At 41.5% G+C, this 20,780-nt stretch overlaps 1 protein-coding gene across 2 annotated transcripts in view; it reads right to left on the reverse strand.

The window, feature by feature from the left end:
- The window catches only part of BRF1 (BRF1 general transcription factor IIIB subunit), a 168,595-nt gene that overhangs the window by 47,715 nt on the left and 100,100 nt on the right, over positions 1–20,780 (reverse strand). For both annotated transcript variants that reach the window (XM_090141764.1, XM_031605574.2), the window contains exons 12-15: positions 5,614–5,675; positions 3,325–3,406; positions 3,175–3,230; positions 1,116–1,372 (exon numbers count right to left, since the gene is read on the reverse strand). In XM_090141764.1, coding sequence (XP_089997890.1) covers positions 1,116–1,372; positions 3,175–3,230; positions 3,325–3,406; positions 5,614–5,675 — 457 coding nt within the window. The remainder of the gene's footprint in view (positions 1–1,115; positions 1,373–3,174; positions 3,231–3,324; positions 3,407–5,613; positions 5,676–20,780) is intronic.

The following is a 20,780-nucleotide window of genomic DNA, read 5'->3' on the forward strand; positions in this document are numbered from 1 at the left end:
AGCTTCACCTCCACAGGTATGCTACGTCCCCACTCCTTTACTGATAGATGAATTCTCACACCTTGTGGTTGCCTTTCTCTCCACAAAGCTGCTTCACTTAGGAAGGGAAAATATCACATCTGAAGCACCTCCAGCTGCAGCTCCTTCTTGATTTTCACTTCAGACAACCCCAAGCCCCCTCCCATGAGCCCTGCCCACCTCAGTGCTGCTGCAGGCAGTGCCATCACTGACCCCAGCTCTCCTCTGCTCCCTCCATCCCTCCCCTGCCCTTCACCCTCCACACAACAGTATGAAGACACCATCTAGCATTTCTGTACTAAATGTCTGAATTTCCTGGTGGTGTAGAGCGCGGAAGCAAAAAAACATCATCTTTTAGGCAGTAAATAAATATCTAACAACTAAATAAGAAATTACTATAGAGAGATCATCCAAATGATCATCCAACACGATTTCATGAACTGCAGGCTAATAAAACAGTTGAATATTGCAGATAGGACACATCAATCTCCTTCTACACATTACAGCACACCACAAATCTGCCCAGCAAGTCTGACTATTTTGCACATTAAAATAGTAGCTTTCATCACACTATAAAACATTTGCAAATGCAGACCAGAAAACCAACAAGCATATTTACTGTAAAGCTTTATATTTGTGTCACCAATTAACAACAAAAGTTTGGAATAAAACTAAAATAAAAGCTAATCAAAACAGCTAGCTGTCATAACAGATGGGAACTGTATTTTTCAAATGAAGCAAAAAGCCAAAGCTTTTGAGCATTTAGTGTCATGTCAGCAGATACAGACAACCCAGAAAGGGAGGACACCAAATGTCAGGATATATGAAGAAAAGCTGTTTGTGGCCCAAAGATTGATGTTTATGAATTTCTATTGATTTTTTTTTTCTTCTCCAGAATGATTAACTCACACCAAAACAGACCTTTGATATGCGAACTATAAATAAGTTTCCACTGTGACATTGCAGGCAAAATAAATAAAAACAAGACCCCAGCATTATTTTAGCCTCAGACGAATGTTTCAGTACCTACATTGTCTGGCTCAGAAAGATACATAGACAGTCTCACAGACAGAGATAGAAATGAACAATTGCAGTACCTTTTTCCCACACTGTTTACAGGGCTGGCTATATTCCTACTGGCAATAGATTTTCTTCTTGACAGCTTCTTGGTGTTGGTGCTGTCATCAGTGCTGTCATCCTCTTTCTTTGGTGTGTTACTTCCTTTGCTGTTCAGGTCCCTTAGCACATTATAATTAATTTTACTTGAGATTTTCTTCTGTTCTAACATCTTTTCAATTGCCTCTCCTGCTGTGCTGGCTTGAATTGGCTCCCGCTTCTTTGCAGCTTTCTTTGGCTTAATTAAAATATAAAATTAGTGATGTAGAGACAAACAAAATGGTTGTGCAGCAGAAGGGCGACCTGTGGCTCAGCAGTGCCTGCACAGTGCTGGTGACTCAGGGACAGGATGGGTGATGGGGCCGAGACAGGTCAGCACTCTCTGGCCTGGGGCTGAGCAAGACTAAGGCTAAGGGAATTTTCTTTCTACAAGAATTCAGTGTAGGCTTTCCCATTTTTGCCAAATGCCCATGCAGTTTATGACAAATTCTTTACTGCACATTTGTACCACTGCCAGAAAAGAAACGTGGGCCATTTCTTACGTGCGAAAAAAATGGAGTGAGCTCCCGTTACAGGAATAGGGACCTTGATAACGTCACCCAGCATGTAAATAAATTCCTCTGTTAAAACTACCTTCCAAGTGAGAGTCAAGCTGGGGCACTTCCCTAGGCACTGACAACAGCATTTCATATGAAGTCCGAAAGCTGCACATCCAACTCTTCCTCAAAATAGAAAAAAGTCAAGAAAATTAGCAGCAGCTTTCTAAGCAATAATGCTGTTGGAGAGGAAGCAGGGTGCTGCAGCAACATCACCTGCCCGCAGAGAGAGGCAACCTCCCTCGGCCAAGCACTGCAAGCCCAGCGCTAACACTGCGCGGCAGTTTGATGCTGCACAGACCCAGACAAAGAGAAATGACACCAGGGAACACTTCTATCTGGGACCGGTGCCTGGCTAGGTACAAAAAAAAAAGAGATCTTCTGTTTCTCATTCAGCCCTTTCCTTTTCAAAGGAAAGTTTTAACACCAAGGCTCCGCAGGAGATTTATTTTTTAATGTATAATAGCCCCTCTGTTTACCTACATGGGTCAAGTGCTACCTTGAAATTGGAAAGCACTATATTAATCAAGTTCTACTCGAGCTGTCAGAAACAATACAGCTAGAGAAAAACTCCTGTGTTGTCAGAACAAAAAGGTGGGTTGTTTGGGCTGCTTCTCAGTGCCAGAGAGTTATACAATTTTGAAAATTGCTGGTAGAATTCCACGGTCCTGGAAGGGCGGGATGAATGAGAAACTCTGAAGCATAAAACAGTGTTTCATTGTCTGGTTTTGTTTTTACTATTGAAATACCTACGGGAAGTAGGAAACTCTGTCTTTCACATTAGCCAGAAAAGAAAGATACAAGATACACACATTAAAAACGAACACGGATTTGAGTTGCATGTGGAAGATTTGACTTGTCACTTGCTCAATTACACAAAACACTAACGCTGTAAATTGTGAATATATGGCCAATTAGGTTGCTTTAAACTGCTAAACACGGAGGACGAGCCATTTGTTAACATAACCCTCGCCTTCTTTATGAAAGGTACAACTAAATACTTCTTTAAGTGGGTATAACAAAGACCTCTTCAGTTGTCCATAAAGAAATCATTATAGCAAGAGCAGAGGAAGCTGCTACAGTTAGGGCAAGTACAAACAAATTCCCCATGCACGCGTTAAAAAAGGCATGTCCCAAGAACTGTATTTAAGTAAGTGAGCAATTAGGGCTGCAATCCTAAATGCAAGAAATAGCTCTGATTTTGCCATGCACTGAATTTTTTCCTGATAGTAGCTCAGAATAGACATTTGGGCAAGAAAGTGTTTTATTCATTACCTGAGAAATTATAATGTTCCATTTATGTAATGCATAGAAATATACTGGGTTTGGCTTGTTTAGTGGTGACCCATCCCTTTACCCCCCACATCCTACGCAGGGTGATCAACAGATACAAAGAATTTCCAAGACATTTTCAAACAGACACAATTAGCACACAGTTTGATACCTTGTGTTCCTTATAAATCCCAAGTTCTTTCTCTTTTGCTATTCTTGCTTCCTTTTCTGAAAGATGACAAAAGGGTAACCAGCATGAAGATTACACAGACTGCATATTTCAGCAACCCTGGCCAAAAGAATTTCAGTCCTATCCACTTACCTTTTTGTTCCTTCAAATAATCTGCATTTTCTTTCATCCACAGCTCTGCTTTTATCTGAGCTTCTGTTTCGTTAAGTATATACTAAAAGACAAAACAAGTTCATCTGCTTTCAGAAATTGTCTTAAAAATCATAGTGCAAAACTGAACTGAAAAACCACTAACAAGGTCAATTCATATTTTATTAAAAAAAAAAAAGTATAAAAGAAAACATGACCAAGATGCAACAATCAGAGCATTTCTAGCAAATTCTAAAGCTGGAAAAACAACAACCTGCTTTCAAAACATAGTGCTGGGTTTCCAAATTGTGGTGGGGTGGTCAACAGTCATCCAGGACTCATTGTACATGATCTAATACTTGATCCATAATTAATCTAGAATGATCTTGTTTTTATGATCTTTTTCAGATGATGTAACAGAGTATCATGACAACATGGCAGTCTGCAAGTAATTCTGAGAGGTGATGGTGGTCTGTAATTCAAAACAGTATGGGAACCACTGCCTTGCGCTACCAAAACAGAAACATGTGTCTTCTAGGTAGGTTTCTGGGAAGGTTTAGGCACAAAATTATTATGGTCTGCATGAATGAGAGCAGCTTAGTTTGCTGGAGGTTCAGTTCTCTAGACTTCAGAGAGCTGGGTGCAGTGCAGTACACACATCTAAACTTCCTGCAGTTAACCCTGCTAAATCGCAGCAACATTGTTAGTAAGCTTGGAGCTGTAAAGCAACTAGAACTATTCAAACAAATCACAGAAATAAACAAATAGGTGGGTAGGCAGGCAACAAGCAGGCTGGCAGGTTGCTAGATAGATCTCCCCTTCAATTTCTCACATACAAATATAAGCCCAGTATTTAGCACAGCTGTCTGCAAAGCAAAGGTTCTGTATGGCACATGCTGTCTGGCAATGAAGAACTTCTGCAGAATGGAGAAGACAAACCGGATAATCTTTCATAAAGAAGACAATTTCCTTGTAAGCAATGGACCCCAAACTTGTAAAACAATGTTTAAGTGCTAGAAAAACAATCTGAGTTTTCTCCATCTTACAGGATTTAGTAGTCCAGACTTTCTCTGAAGTAAAATGTAGACAGAAGAATTTTATGAGAAAAGTAACTCCAGGCAAATGAAACTAATGTAGGGAGGAGTCCTTCCTTGGAGGGCAAATGGAGCGAGCAAGCAGCTGCATAGGTGCTGGTTTATCAGGCCACTATTTCACTATTTCATCTGTTTCTATTAAAGGTGGTCATAATAGTAAAACTCTTCCTCATAGCTCAGTTATTCGTCTTTCTTATGCTTTTAGAGAGTTCATAATCTTGGGCTTACAATATTACAGTCTATTGCCATGGAAATGAACATGAGGTCATAAAAGCAGAGTTATGACCTCACTACGGGCTACAAAGTGGAGAAAAAGTGCTTTTTTCTTTCTCTGTTTTTGTTTTAAAAGACTGATCTGCTCTATCGAAGCCCTTCAGAATCAGCTCTGGGAGCTTTCAGGTTACCAGCCTCCCTGCCCCCCATTTTCACCATGCTCTTCCTCAACCCAGCTCAGCTGACAGCAGGCCGAGCATTTGCCTACCTCTCCATTCCTCACCAAGAATATTCTGCAGATCAAGCCTGATTCTCAGCAATCTCTATGAAACCCTTCTGTTTTCGGTGACTCTATACCCCAAAAGGAGTTTCTAGTATCAGCGTCATCCATTCAAATTGCACTTTTCATTTCCAGCTCAACATGGCAGCTGAAGAGGACGTCAGGCCCTGATGGGAGGACTCATACAGCAACCTTTAACAGGCCATTTCCACAGCTGTCTTTTATACTCAGGCTGTTATGGCAAGGGTACCTTGTGCTGCCACACAAATAATAATAAATCCAGAAGATGCTATGGGTATCTTTTTAAGCACACAGAAGCTGTACGTGCTGCTTCTACAGCCTGGTTTCCATGGCAGCCTCATAAGATGAATATGTTGTAATTAAACAATGATTTTAGAGATCCACCAAACTTTTAAAAGTTCTTCTATGAATAAAAGGTATTCTAAAACCTAACTACACCAGCACAGTAAGAAAGCAGCAGCAGCAGTCCCATACATACATAAAATCAGCACTAAATTCACAGGCTTGCATGAATATTAGCTCTGACCCCAGATCACTGAAATCACTTGAACCTCTCTATAGATCAGAGGCAAGCACTGCCAGAGTGAAGAGGCAGAGATGGAGAGAATACACCAGATAAGAACCATTTTTTTTCTTTCTCAGATATCCAAACGCAGAGAGACTCGGGATAAAAGCATATCTTACCCTATCTATTTCACTGTCGTCAATTCCACTGAGATCTAATTCACCATCTCCTGTATTTTCACCTACATAAAAGAACACATTTAATTAGCTAGACGTTTCTTCAAAATCAATTGCAATTCAAGTCCTACGGTAAAGTAACACTTTGCCTTTCCTTCTGCACTCATCGCAGTGAGGTTTAAGAAATTGTTGAGTATTTTTGATTCGAGGGTATCAACACCAACATGCACCACATAGAACTAATTTATAATTCAGGAATCAGTACGGTTCTCTTTAGGACCAAAAATCTACCATACATTTCCAAGCGTCCTTTTTTTCTTTCTTTTTTAATTTATAGCCACATGTTTTCACCATGAACCTGGAGAAACCATTTCAGATGACACCATTTTTCATTCACCATAACATGGATTTCTCCACCAGAGCCTACATCCTGGTGATTTATCTGTAAATTACGGCTTAGAAAATATTTTCTGTTTACAAGGAAGCAGCACAAACCAGTGAATAATACATCACACTGACAGTCATACCGTGGCTCTATTCTTAATTCTGATTTACAGTCATTTGAATCACCTAACTCATATCAGTTCCGTAAGAATATTGTAAAGTTTTTTTTTTTCCCAAAAATGGGAATTATTAAAACATTTCCAAATCTTAAAATAACTTGAAAGCTATGGAAGGGTCTAAATGAATATGCAGCAATAATGACTTTCTGTAATTACAACATCACTGTCGTTTTTATAGCTACATATTTACTAAGACTTCTCCCGAAAACTAGAGTTTTTAAGATTCATTCTATTCATTAAAAGTCATAACAGCAAAGAACTAAGATCTAATATGGGACCAGCACAACTTACAGCAGCAAAATTGATTTTCCACATCATGTTAAAGTACAGTAATAATATACCATTAATATTGTCCAGGTAGAGAAGAAAATACATTATTCAACAGAGACTTATTCTGGGAAATGAAGAAAACCCCTTGGTCATCTCCATTTTATCTAATCAAGAGTGGACAACAGACGACCCAAGCTGATGATGTGCAGGAAAAATAAATAAAGTTTCTGCAATCTGCAACACCAGGAAATTGTATGGAACGCCTTGGTAACTTCAGGGACATGGTTCCCCATTCCTGAGCACGTGCCCCTCAGCTTCCTAAGGCTGCTGAATGTTTCAGTTGCCTGGGCTGCTGGTTCTTTGCAGAGCAGAGAGCGGGGCCTTGAGAGGCATCAGATGGAGCCAACAAGCAAAGGCCGGAATTCAGAGCATTCTCGGGAGATACAAGTGATCCTCAGCTTGGCAGAACCCAGGCATAAAGCAGTTCCTGAAGTACGTAAAACCATAGGGCTGGAATCCAACCCAAACTTCTGTGTAGGAATGAGGGCTGAGCTCTTTGAGGAGGTGCACAGGATCGGGCTGCTCAGCCCTACAGACATTACTGGTATCAGACACAGAGCACTTACAGTTTGCTTTTCAAAATTCAACTTAATCAACAGAAAGTTTTTAATTTTTTCCACGCCAAATCATACACGGAATGAGTTTCAACCCAAAGAAAATGTCCTGTCACAAGGAATCACCCAACACTTTGCTTTGATTTTCTTCTGAGATTGGTTCATAAATACAGTATCAACTTTACCAATTTGGATAATCTGATGCAAATATGACTGAAAAAGCCTTCAGGAACGTATCTCACTGATACTACATTTAGAAATTAACTGTACTTTAGAGTCCCAGGGTGTGTAAGTTTTGCTTTATGACTTATAACTATTAACTATGCAATTGTTCAGTACATATGCTTATCTCCTGCTCTTATCTCTAACTAAAGTGTGCAGTAAGTGCACACCTTGCCCTGGGGCCTCCAGCTCCTCATGCAAGCACTCACTACCAACACACAGAGATGTGACCCAAGGACACATGGCTGGATCTTCTCTGAAAGAGTGGTGAGGCAGTGGCACAGCTGCCCAGGGAGTGGTGGGGTCACCATCCCTGGAGGTGTTCAAGAACCGTGGAGATGTGGCACTGAGGGACGTGGGCAGTGGACATGGTGGGGGAAGGTTGGACTTGGACTAGATGACCTTAGTGGTCCTTTCCAGTCTACATGGTTCATAGAATCATAGAATCGCAAGGTTGGAAATGACCTGCAAGATCATCTAGTCCAACCATCCTCCCATTACCATTGCTACCACAAGCACTAAATCATATCTTGTAGCTCCTCATCCAGACGCCTCTTAAACACTGCCAGGGACTCCTCCAGCTCCCTGGGCGGGCCATTCCAGTGCCTGACCACTCTTTGAGAAAAAAAGTTCTTCCTTATGTCTAACCTAAACCTCCTCTGGTACAACTTGCGGCCATAAGTAGATAACAGAACTCGGTTCTTTGACTGTATGAAAGCATGCCTTCATATGAGGTTGGAAAGGCAAATCAAAGTGAGAAAATACATCCAAGTGGTTTGTTACCTCTTTAAAATACCTTTAATACAACTGACTGGAATTTTTTAGCAAGCCGTAATCATGCAAAGCACAAAGAGGAATGGTTGTGTGCTGCATCCCCAACGGGAGGCCGGGGCATCCTGCCGAGCACCACTGCCAGTCCCTCCTGCTGGAACTGATACGTGAATTTCCAGTGAGTGAAATGCTTAAATAATCACTGAGACGAGGAGTGAACTCTGTAGTCTACTGTCTGAGACGCCTTCCCAAGAGACTGCACACCTGGCTCTGAGAAAGGTTTCATTACTTACACAAAATAAAATAACTCGAGAGCAGAAAGCAGGAGTGTGCCTGAGGCTGAGTCACCCATCTTGGGTTAAGGAGTCTGTGCAGAACCGGGCCTCGAACCGGGCCTCCTGTGCTCCGAGTAGGTGCTGCAGGCACTAAGCTGTAGGACAGAAGGATGGGGTTTTCCTTCTCTTTGTTTCACCAGCCCCTTTTATCTTCAAGATTTTGGGGAAAAAAATAAACTAAAATATTGTCTACTTATACATTAGGGCCAAAATGAAATAGGAACCAAACTAAAAGATCACTCACTGCTAAGGTCTGTACATCATCACAGGCTAGGAAACCAAAATCTGGCAGTGGTGTCTGAGAACTGCTCTGGACTCAAGTCACAGCTCAACTTGACATAAAATTCTCTGCATCCCCAAAATATTTGCTGCTAAAACTGTCACAGCGTTTTAGGAACAATAAAAATATCCCACCAAAATCAACTGCCGCTGCTTTTATTTGTCATTAAACACCTTGCTTCCCCTATATTCTGCAATATTTTTGGATCAGAGGTTTAAAATTTAATATGGCACAGTACAGTAGATGTCTGTTTCCTTATACAGCCCTACTATGCCAGACTGAAAATGATGTAATTTCAGGCACCATGAACAATTTCACGTGTCATTTTAAATATAACTTGTTACTGAATTAGGTGCCAGTTCTTCTCATTGGATCAATTAGCACCAGGGACAGAAAACTCATTCTCCAACTGGTAAACTGCAGAGAAAAATTCAGAAGCAAGTTGTATATAATAAGCATTTCTTAGACCCCATAACAGCAGTAGAGGGAGTAATTGTAGCATATCCACTCTGCCTGCAAGTAGCCCTTTCTTCTGCCTATGTGATAGGCATTCACTAACTGCAAGGGGTTTTTCAGATGAGAAGGAGCCTTCAATTCTCTAGTTTAACACTTCCACTGGAAAAAAAAAAAAAAAAGTGTTTTGTTACACAACGCCGATTCAAAGAATAATACATCCACTCTGATCTGAGAATTTCCATGGCAGTCATGAGCACACCCTACCAGCCATCATCATTCATCTCCTCGCTCCGGGGCACTGAAAGTATACCCCTTTACTTTTATTATACCAGAAAGATCTTCCCAGCTGCTAAACTTTTTGAAACAATTTCCAAATGATAATTTTCCCCTTTAATAAAAGGGTTGAAATGAAATTTTCAACGAAATGAAAACACAGATGTGGCCAACATCTGGTCCAACCTCTTAAAAGCTTATTTAAAAGCAGCAGTGCCATGTGACACGGCTCTTAGCAGGGATTTCTTCTGTTAAGAAAAACAACCCGCTCTGCTGCAGGGCACAGACAAAAAATAAGTTCTGTGTTCAAAAAAAAAGCAAAAACCAAAAAATGCCATGTTTAAATGAAACTACTGTTGGGCAGAAGGGACAGAGAGCCAAAGGAGAAATGGGGCAGCCGGGTCCTTCCTCACTGCATTTCTCACTGCAAGCAGAGGAAGAGGAGCTCCCAGAGCTTTCAATCAATGTCCCGGTCAGCCACATCCATGTAACTTACTGTTGCCAGTCAGACAGCCGTCTCCCTGCATATTTAAAAATAAAAAACAAAAAAGCCCTTTCTTTGCAGCCTCTTAACATTTTTGCCAGCGGACTCTAACAGACATGAGAGCTACAAACAGACATTCGGGATTAGGTTTGTAAACCTGCAGGATTATTTACTGTTCTTGTCATTACTAAATGCATACTAAGCCCTCTTTTAGCACTGTCTCCCCCTCTCTGTGTATCTAGTTGAATGTATACATAGCACGCTATTACGGGGATTTATTACAGAAGAATAATTCCTGCCGATATACTTTAAAAACCTGCATTTTTGATGACAGACATTTGAAGAATGTGTTTTTCTGTTTCTCGCACAGGAGGCAGAACTATTTATTGCGCTGCCCAGATAAGAGGATTTCCTTACAGACAGCAGCGAAGGCTGAACACTTCCCAGGAAATCCTCTGAAGCTCATGTAATAGCAGGCACTCGACCCTCCTGTCCCACGCAGCACCCGCATCTCTGCCACACGACTGCACATCAGTGCCAGAGCTGGGGCTGCAACAGAGCCCCAATGCAAAGCACGCCACAAATGAAAATCGAAATATAAGGACACAGTAAAATTAATTGCTCTTAGTGGCAAAATAAGTGTCACAAAAAATGTATGGCTTGTATTTTCATGGTTAGGTAAAAACGAGGGCTTTCTTTTATTGTACCTGAGGCCACCTTGAAAATTACAGCCTACTCCTTCACAGTGCCAATTCTACATTGCAATTTCGGTCTAAAGGACTACGGAGCACACGAGGCCATGCATACAGTATAAAGATAAATGAAGTCTGTCACATTATTATTTCCTTCTGCCAAGGCAAGGTTAAGGGGTCCTCTCCAGCCGAAGCCAAGTTTCCAGCCTGCCTGCTTCTCAAGAGAAAGCAAACACGGCACGTCGGGAGCAGCCAGGGCCCTTCTTCCCAGCAGCGCTCCCTCCAGCAGACGGGAGACAGGCGGACACGGCACAGGCTGGCGCCAGGATGCCCAGCAACACAGGGACAGGGCTGGCACGGTCAGCACCTGGCATGGGGATGGGAAGGAGTGCAAAGACAAAGCCCAAAATGGGGCAAATGAAAGGCAAAGAGGGAAAAAGCCTGAGCTAATAAAAGCAAAGAAATGCCATGTATCTGCTACATACTGTGCTATTGTAAGCATGAGGTAACAGCTTGCAATAGTAAGCTGCAAGCTTTATTACTTTGTTTGCAAGGTAAGCCCTTCCAAAAATGGGGATGTACAGGCCTCTTAGTTTTGTCTCTGCTCTTAAGTGGGACCTCATCACTGAGCAAACAGGAACACAACCTGGGATCAGCCTGGCTGGTTTGCAGTCACTGCATCAGGCTCACCTACCTCTTGGTGTGCAGAAAGTTTTCACACAATCACTAAGGTCGGAAAAGACCACTAAGATCACCCAGTCCAACCCCAACCAGTGACCACATCCCTCAGTGCCACATCTCCACTGTTCCTGAACTGCTCCAAGGATGCTGACTCCACCACTCCCTGGGCAGCTGTGCCACTGCATCACCACTCCTTCCAGTAAGAAATATTTCCTAATACCCAATGTATAAGAACTGTTCCTGCAACTCTTGATCTTAACACCAAGCAGAACTACAAACCCAGCTTTACCGAGCATCTGCGTCTCCATTTCCTCGCTCTGGGACTCAAACTCCAGGTGTTGGGCTTTTTTTCTGCAGCAGTTGATTGACATCCGATGGCCTTCCTGCGTTTGTCGCTTTCATACAGCAGCCGCAGAACAATTATCCCATCACAAGTACAGAATTTCAAATTTGTGTGCTTAATGATATATGTGAATGAATTACAAGAAAAGCTTTTCCCGCAGTCAGTCATCTCTAACAGAACTTCTATTAGATATTGAGCACGTTTTTATAAATTAAATTTCAATTTGGGGAAAATGAAGAAACCTACTGCTGCTTTTCAGCAGTATATCCATGCCGAAAAAAAATCACTGTTGTTTCACCTCACAGTGGATGGAACTTCTAACTGATCCACTCCCATTTTATATCCATTTAAAGGTTATAGCAGTGGTCTCAACAGGCATGGAAAGTTGTTAATTGAAACATTTATTCATCAGAAAAACAGTTAACCATTCTATTCTTTACAGAAATCTCCCCTGCAGTCCACATTTGTAAAGAAGGCAGTAAGAAAGTAGCCCAGCAATAAACGGTGCCTTTGTGATTCTGAAAAGTTGTTTTTTTTATTGTAAACTCATGCTTCTTGAACCACATAGCAATATAAGAAACCCTTCAGGATCCTTTCAACCTCCCAAAATAAATATAGCAGAAAGTTGAGCTTTTGAACTGAAGAACATCCTGAAAACTGTCCTCAAAACCAGTAAAAACATTCCTCTTCTTCAATAATTTCTGTGTGCCCCCAACACCTTTTAAAAATAGTGAGAAAGAGCATCCTTTATGCAACCCACTTGATGCAGATCTTCATTCCTTTTTAAGATCACAGCCCTGCTGTCAGGACCAAGAGCTCAGATGACGGCAGCTCTCAACAACACGCCAAGAGAGATTTCTTGCTGATGAAGCCAACCACCACCGCTGACCACCCTGACAAATACTCACTCGGAAACACTTTAATTATTTATCACAAATGATATTTTTCAGCTCCAAAGCGCCCACGCAAAGTCACAAGGCTTATACAGCTTGTGATTTCTGCCTCTAACAACGCCAGCACTGACCACAGTGTGACAGTGGAGGATGCAGCATGGCTCTGGATACATGCTCACATCTCAACATTGGGCCACACGTTCACCTCTCCATTATAAAAGCTTTTTCAAATGGAGACTATAAAGACAAAAGCTCTCCCCACTTCTTGCTCTTTTCCATCTGATTTGGGAAAGTCACCAACTCCCTGCTACATTTTCCTCCGTTGCCTTTTATGTTGTTCTTGGCATCTTTTCTCTCCTTTCCCTTCTCCCATCTTTTCTTCTTTTTGGTGCCTTCTGGCCTGTATTTTCTGCATTTTTTTAAATCTCTGCAGGGGTATCCAACAGTAACAGTTTATATAAAGGGAAAGGCCCGGGAGAAGAACTGACCAGCATCTCAATCAGCTCCCCTCTTCACACCCGCAAGTGCAAAGTGCTGCTGTATCTCCTGCAGCAGCCTGACTGCCCGGAGAGCTGCCAGCAAAGGGAAGCAGGCTGAGATCACAGCCCCCCGCTCACTTTCTCTGCGCTGCCAGACCACTGTGTGAAACAGCAAGAGCACTTTACACAGGAGCCAACTATAAAGGAAACAGCTGGTTTTGTGTTTAAGTGCTGAGCACCATTTCTGCAACTGCAGCAAGGTGGTAAGCAGCCAGGTCTTGCTAAGCTCTCCGCCGTGCATCCCTGCAAGTCCACCTGGGCTCTTGCCCAGCCAGCACTCAGCCAGTGAGCAGTGGGCATGTGTTCTATTGAGAACTAAATCTGCTCCTGTCTCCATATCCCAATTGAAATGAGAGTTTAAAAGCCAACCCTAGACTTCTCCTTGGATTATTCTTATCTATTGATTCTTAATTACGAACCAAACTATGTTCTGCCAACCATAAATAAGCACAGTTTTCATGCCAGAAGAAATTAAGAGGGTCTGAACAGTATTTGAGAGGCTCCTTTTGGCACAATGGAACTTCAAAGCTAACTTATATTCCTGGATATCAGAGTATATTCAAGGTTGGCTCAGTGGAGAGTCCAATAATTTGGAGCAAATTTCCATTAGCACGAGTGGGTATACTTGTACCCCTCTGCTAAGGCTCAGAGCAGGTCTATGGCACATCAGAAGATAAGCTCAGTGCCAGCCAGCAGAAGCCACTCAGACCACAGAAATGCTTCAGCAGGCAATTATCAGCATTAAGACAACAGCATGATATAGCATATTAGATTATATATCCGACTCCTCATTCAGAGAAAAAAAATCAATTTGTATTCTGGCCATTTACCACTTTATCCGGGTGGGCTGAATGGTGAGAAGCTGTTAACTGAAAGAAAATTATCAGGTAAGAAATTTCTCATTTTGTTACCCAGCTTCTTCCTTCCTTCATTGCTAATGAGAAATCGCAAGTAGGGAATTATAGATATGAGGAAAGAGAAGGTAGAATTTTATTATTATTATTATTATTTATTATTATCACAGTAGAATAAACGGCAAAAGTGGAAGCTCCTCTACAAAAAGTAAAAGCTTTTAAAATGAAGCCAGTGGGTGGGAAGCACGCTCAGCATGAGCCCTGCCTTAGGGACCAAGGCATTACGGTGTCTAACTGGCAGCCCTACAAAGCACACAGGGATGGATCTCTGCAGCATAAAGAAGGGTGGCTGCAGCTGGCAGTGGAGCAGGGCAGGTTCATGTGGTCACCTCACCCAACAATCCACCAGGCTCCTCAGAGTGATGTGCTCTGGTTCCCTCTGCCTCTCTGCACACATTCCAGGGACCTGAGTGAACATCTTCCCAGATGTACAGTAGACAGCAATGGAGAACTATAACATTTTGCCTGCAGGAGCTCTGAGGCCCCAGTGCCTTGGCATTTGATTAGACTGAACTGAGCACAGTGTAATTAGCATGTGCACTCCATATGCTTGAAGTACATCATTAGAGCATCGGAATGCCCTCCAACACCACAACCTTCCAAAAGAAGAAAGTTTGTGGAGAAGTTCCTAGAGAATAATTTGTCTTATTATCCAGGAATTGGGGAAAAATGCCCTCCCGTTCACAGAAGGTTTCTGGAGAAATAACCTTTCCCTGACAAAGCCCAGCAGCATGATTCACCTATAAATAATGAAGCCAGCCTCAAAGCCGGCCTTTCAAGCTAATGGCTATCAGAAAGGCCAGCCATATGGTGGTACAACCTGTCACTCGGATTGATCTCAACATCTGACTGTTGTATATAAAGTTTATACAGTAGCAAAACTATATTTCACGTGTCATTTTAGCTAGATTATGTATTGCTGATTTTACAGATTTTCAGCAAGCTGCTGGTTTTCTCCAGGGAGTAGGCACAAGAAAGACAGCTTAAATGTGGCTCAGATACAGCACGAAGCAATGAGCTTCGATGATTTTAGTAAGTCTCAAAAATCAGGTAGACTGGTAACAGATTTGAAAGAGAGCACTGGAAATGATAAGGTCCCACACCCTATTAAATGTAATTTATTTAAATACATCAGGTCTTTACTTAACATGGTATTGCAGAGGCAGGAAGAAAGTCACAAATCATGGCTGTCTTACATACACTAAGAGGATTCATGGCTCTTTCCGTCATGCACCCATTTTATTTTACAACATATGGCATCGTATCAAAGTCGTTCTTCTTTAATTTACTGAATAACGATGCTTTCCCATGAGGCTTAATCTAAGTTCACCATAACACACTGTATTATGGCAACAATTCGCAGAAACATGACTACGTGTCTGCAGCCCATTTGGAGAGAGGGATGTGCATTTCATGTACCAATCCTTTTAAACACATTCAGCATTAAGTGCAATATTGATTTCTTTGAAATCATTAAAGTTTACTTTACAGAATAACAGAATGGCAGAATGGCTGAGGTTGGAAGGGACCTCTGGAGATCACCCAGTCCAGCCCTCTGCCCAGGTTGGCTCACCTACAGCACACTGGGATTTCTGGGAGGCAGGGTTTGAATACCTCCAGAGAAGGAGACTCGTAGCCTCTCTGGGCAGCCTGTTCCAGTGCTGCACCCTCACAGTGAGGAAGTTTTCCCTCATGTTCAGATGGAACTTTCCATGTTCCTATTTGTGCATGCTGCCTCTCATCCTATCGCTGAGCCCCACTTGGAAAAGCCTGGCCCCATACTTTTACAGCCTCTTGTAAAATAGTTGTGTACACTGATCATACTCCCTCTCAGACATCTCCAAGACAAACAGGCCCAGCTTCCTCTGCCCAATGTAACCCACTGGCCTTATTGGCTACAAGGGCAAACCGCTGGCTCATGGCACACCTGGACCCCAAGTCCTTCTCTTCAGAGCTTTCAGTTAACTAAAACTAAACTGCCTTCAGAAAATAAGATTTGGATAACTTTCGTTCTACCATTTCACTACGAAATGAAATTAAAACCATAAAATCTTCATTTCAAACCTAGACTTACTTCCTTTAGATAAAAATACAAAAATATGTTCTTCAGATAAGACTAGGATGGACTGTTCTCTACATTAGCTTTAACTAGGCAAACTCTTTCCAAGGAGACTTAAGCATCATTAACTGTGCAGTGAAATAAGCCCAGGAAATGTGTTCCCCTCAGAGAGACGAGGGAAGATCTAGCAAACAGCATGGACAGAAGCCCTGTCTCCTGAAAGGATAAAATTTTGAATCCTACTGGCTAGATAAAGCAGAGAACACTAAAGACTAATCAAAAAATCTCCCATGCAATTTCCTTCACACCATAAAAATCAACATAAAAATCCTCAAATGCTAAAATAAAGCCTAACAGAGAAACATCACCGTCAAAGACTGCCAACTAAAATGAATGATCTGCACTGAAAGCATTTGCTGATGTAGCAAGAAGCTGCCACAAAGACTTTCAATGCAGTGGCAGCAAACTGGTCTGTAGATCAGCTCCTCACCTCCTGCCCAGGAAAGCCTGCAAACAGGACAAGCAGGACATGTCAGAGGCTGTGAAGGCAGGATCTGGGCATCTGTATTCACAAGTTTAAATCTCAAGGTGTTCCTCAAACATTATTTAGGGCTGGTTTCCTCCCTGCAGTGACATGCAATCAAACAGCTTCACAGGATGCGATGGCTGTGCATCTACAGACCATAAAAAGTTACAGATTGCAATATTCCACATTCTGCCCAAAAGGAGAGGATAGATTTGAACAATGCCAAGTCATCTAAATCACAGCCTTAATTATACTGTAACTTAGAAAAAAGAAAGGAAACAAGAACAACAATTTCAAGCTTTTGTGCTACTTTTAGACACCACGTTTTTCTCTGCTCTGTAGTAAAATTACAAGTAGAAAACTTTGGACACAACAAGGAGAAAGAGGAAGCTTGCCAAGACTGGGGGAACCAACAATTAATACAGCAGTATTTCATTCAAAAGAGTAACTGCATGATACCGTAGGGTTCCATGTGAGTTCCATCCCAGTGATTGAAAAACTGGTTAAGCAAAGAAAAAAAAAAATCTTTGTTTATTTATTTCTAAATCACCAGCACTGCAAACTCATTCTGGTATTTGAAAGTCAATGTGAGCTCTCTCTAGTTATGCATCCTTATTACCATAGACATTCCACAACTGGAAATTACTTCTCGTAATGCTTACGCCAGAAAGAAAAGAGCTGTATTGCATCTGCAGAACCAAAAGCAGTAAAACATAATAAACATTTATCTTTGTCACTGGCTCTGCAAAACCGATCTGTTCAGCAAGGAGGTGCCATTTTATAGAGTTGCTTTATTGCTACATAATTATTGATGCATCAGCCAAGCGCTCTCTCAAGGAAAGACTGTTCTTAAAAATGAGCTTGTTAAAAGTTTAAGCGTAAACCTTAGGATAAGAAACAGCCGCTAGATTTCATCTGATGTAAACTTTTAGAGAGAAAAAAGAAAAGTAGAGGGATGATTTAAAAAAAAAAAAAAAAAGAAAGTGCTATGTTTGAGGCAGGCATGAAATTGAAACAGACAAGACGCTTTAATGTGATAGAAAGAAAGAATTGGGGACATCTGTACCGAGAATACGTTGTAAGTAGCGGGAGGAATTATCAATCTAGTGATGTGCCAGCTCTCTGCATTTCAATTGCTTCACAGGCCATACCATAAAAATTGTTTGCAATGAAAGCAGTATGAAGAATTCCTAGGTTTTATTGCTCCCAGTGATATTCTACCCAGTTTGTGTACATGGTTTGTATCCTTTCAAGTTCAGCACCGTTTCATATTAGTACCTCTTTAAATTGCTTGCCCACAAATACTGTTCCATGTTCAAAATGCCTCAATATTAAATTTTCTGTTTCAGTCAGAATACCTTTAGAATCCAGTTTTCAAAGGCAAGAAGGTTTCACACAAACTTTCTGAAAGTCTACGTAAGGCAACAAACTTTAAATTTAAAAGAAGGCTTTCTCAGGAGAGAATTCAAAGTACCCTTTTGCATCCCTTCCCCACCTCGTTAAACCAAACTTCCTCATCGCTCACATGTCTCTTAAGGGCTTTGAGTATGAATTTTATTCCCTGTACTATGAATGTAAAACAATCTTGGGTAACAGCGTATTTGAAAACATTGCTCCCATTCACTGGAGGGCTTAAAATCCTTCCACGCAGCCTCCAAAACACGTTCCCTCTTACAGGGGGCAGATGGGCAACCGAGGGTCCGGTGGAAACTGGAACAGCTTTAGCAGGTCTACAGGAACCCCAGCAACAAAGCTCCCTGCAGGGGGACCATTCACCAACACTGGCCATGTGGGAGAACTGGAGGAGCTGGTTTCTGCTTTTGTCTTTGGTCTTGGGTTTCATCTTTGGTCTTGGTGAAGAATTGAACGCTACAGAGCTGTGAGATGCTGTGAAGACATGGAAAGCAGCGCTTCTACAAAGTGCTAAAAACTCTAGCTTGAAGATAAAGAGGGACTTTATGGAAAAGCAACTTCCTATTAAAGTATATTTTAATGAATTAAAAGCATGGACAGAATACAGCAGCACCACCGGTGACACAGTGTAATCTTTATAAGGATATTGCTGCATCTCAGAACACTGATTTCTACAAAAGCATGTAGAAAAATACACATTTTTTACCTTTAACAGAAAACCAGTTAGGAATGTGAATTCCAAAATCAGCCATTTGTTTTGTTCCTATAGAACTGTTAACGATCTGGTCACAGAGAACTGTTCTCCTTCCTCACCATCTGTGAGCACATGGTGATTTCACCACCATAACACAGAATGTAGGTAGTGAATTTGCTTGAAAATGGTGCATCCTTCCACCCCCTATACAGACATTTACTTTTGGCTTATGTCTTCACATCTATCTCAAGAGCATTGCTTCTTGTGCTGAATTTCTTTCCTGGAACCACTTTGCAGTATTATTTACTCTCCCCCATTTCATATTCTTTCCCTTATTTCTAGTATCCCTTTGTAAACTGTCTTTCATCACAGAAAACAACTTTTATAATCTTCTGTGTAAACAGACATCTTGATTTGAAAGATGAGCCTTATCTTCAATCTGCTACCTTCAAGTATTTTCTACTTTAGCAAAACTTAGCTGTAAAAAATCCAATTTTTTTGCAATTGCCCCCAGAATTCACAAGCAACCCTCTCTACACACCTGGCTGGTCCACCACAGTCCACACAACCCTCCCCAAAACATCACGATTTTTGCTATTAATAACAAACCCACAGCAGGTCTTATCTGTCAGTTTCTATTGCTTTGCACCGCTGTAATTAACGAACACCGAAAACTCTAAAAGCAATTTCTTCAGCCCTCCTGAATGCATTCTGGTGAGCACATATGAAAAAAATAAAATTGAAAAGCTGAGGAGTGCAGTAGCCTCGTGTTGACAGGTCACTTTGATTCCAGGTCAAAGCAGCATCTATTTTCGGCTGCTTTGATTATAATTGCTGATGGAATAAGAAACAAACAGCAATTATCTCATTGTCACACAAGAAAAAAGATCTAATAAATGAATCCATCCTAAAGTTACACTAGAGAACACATTCAGATGCAAAGAGGAGTAATAAAATTTGGTTTCCAAAATTACTTTTAATTGCCAACACTGTCAACATTAATGTTACTCCTCTACTGGGTAATACATCCACTGTAGTCAATGAAAGCATTTAGCAAACCAAACATATCAAACTACTATCACACAAGGCCAAGTTTGTGACAGTTTCCATCAACAGTCTGTACTGTCATATCTGAAAATCCCTAATTACAAAGGTCATCTATGCAAGTCTGCAGCCCAACCCATAGATACACATGTTTTTCTTGACCACAGTGCCAGCCCTGGGATTTCAGACTAGCAAACAAAACAGATGAAGTATGTAGGGGTGTGATGAAGTTAATCCTTAAGAGGATACAGGAATTAATTTTTCAAACTAAATTCAAACCTGCCAAAGAAAAGCAAAAAAAAACCCAAACTGCTACAACAAAACCAACCCTCGAACCTTACAGAAATGGCACATCCCTGGAAGGCTCTGCTCCGTGCATTTTCACTTTGCAGGTATTGCCTTTAACAGCTGAGCCTGAATCGTAAGAAAACAAAGCACCAAGCGGAGGATTACTTCAGCTCTTTCAGAAGATGCAAGACAAACATGGGACGGACAGGATCCACTGCAGCACTGCACATGGATTTATTGTGCATCATATTAAACTGAAAGTAGCTAAGCCGTGCAAATCTGTCTGTGCTGTATTTCCTCCTTCCAAGGGCATGTTTTGTGGCTTCTTGACCTAGGTTAATAAGTCTTTATTCTCAATAACAACTGGGACCACGAAGCCTCCCTGAACTCAGCCCGGCTCTACACTCTGACATTGCAGATGCCATGATGGATTGCTTAAATAACATTCCTCCTCGCAGTTAGCTTTCCATCCTAACTTGACATTCTCCGTCTATTCTCTGCACATTTCACTTTCCACAGCTCTCTCATGAACAATTTCAGTTTTCACCGAGTTTTTTGGTGGAAGATTTTTCTTCCTTTTTGGCAGCAGGACCATCCGCTTCTTCTGAAAGCAGCGCACCGAACCAAACAGCTGTGAGCATTAATAGGCTCACATTTTGGCAGGTGCGGAAAAGGAAATATCATTTAATTCTCATGCTGGTGGGGAGTTAATCAGGTTTTTTAGCCAGGTTTCCTGTGTGTGTGTGTGTGTGTGTGTGTGTCGTCACCCTCCCACCACCTCTCCCAGTTTTTCTTTAATCCACAGCCAACTTCAGT

The sequence above is a fragment of the Phasianus colchicus genome, chromosome 5, assembly GCF_987193195.1.
Source record: "Phasianus colchicus chromosome 5, bPhaCol1.hap1.1, whole genome shotgun sequence".
Taxonomy (NCBI): Eukaryota; Metazoa; Chordata; class Aves; order Galliformes; family Phasianidae; genus Phasianus; species Phasianus colchicus.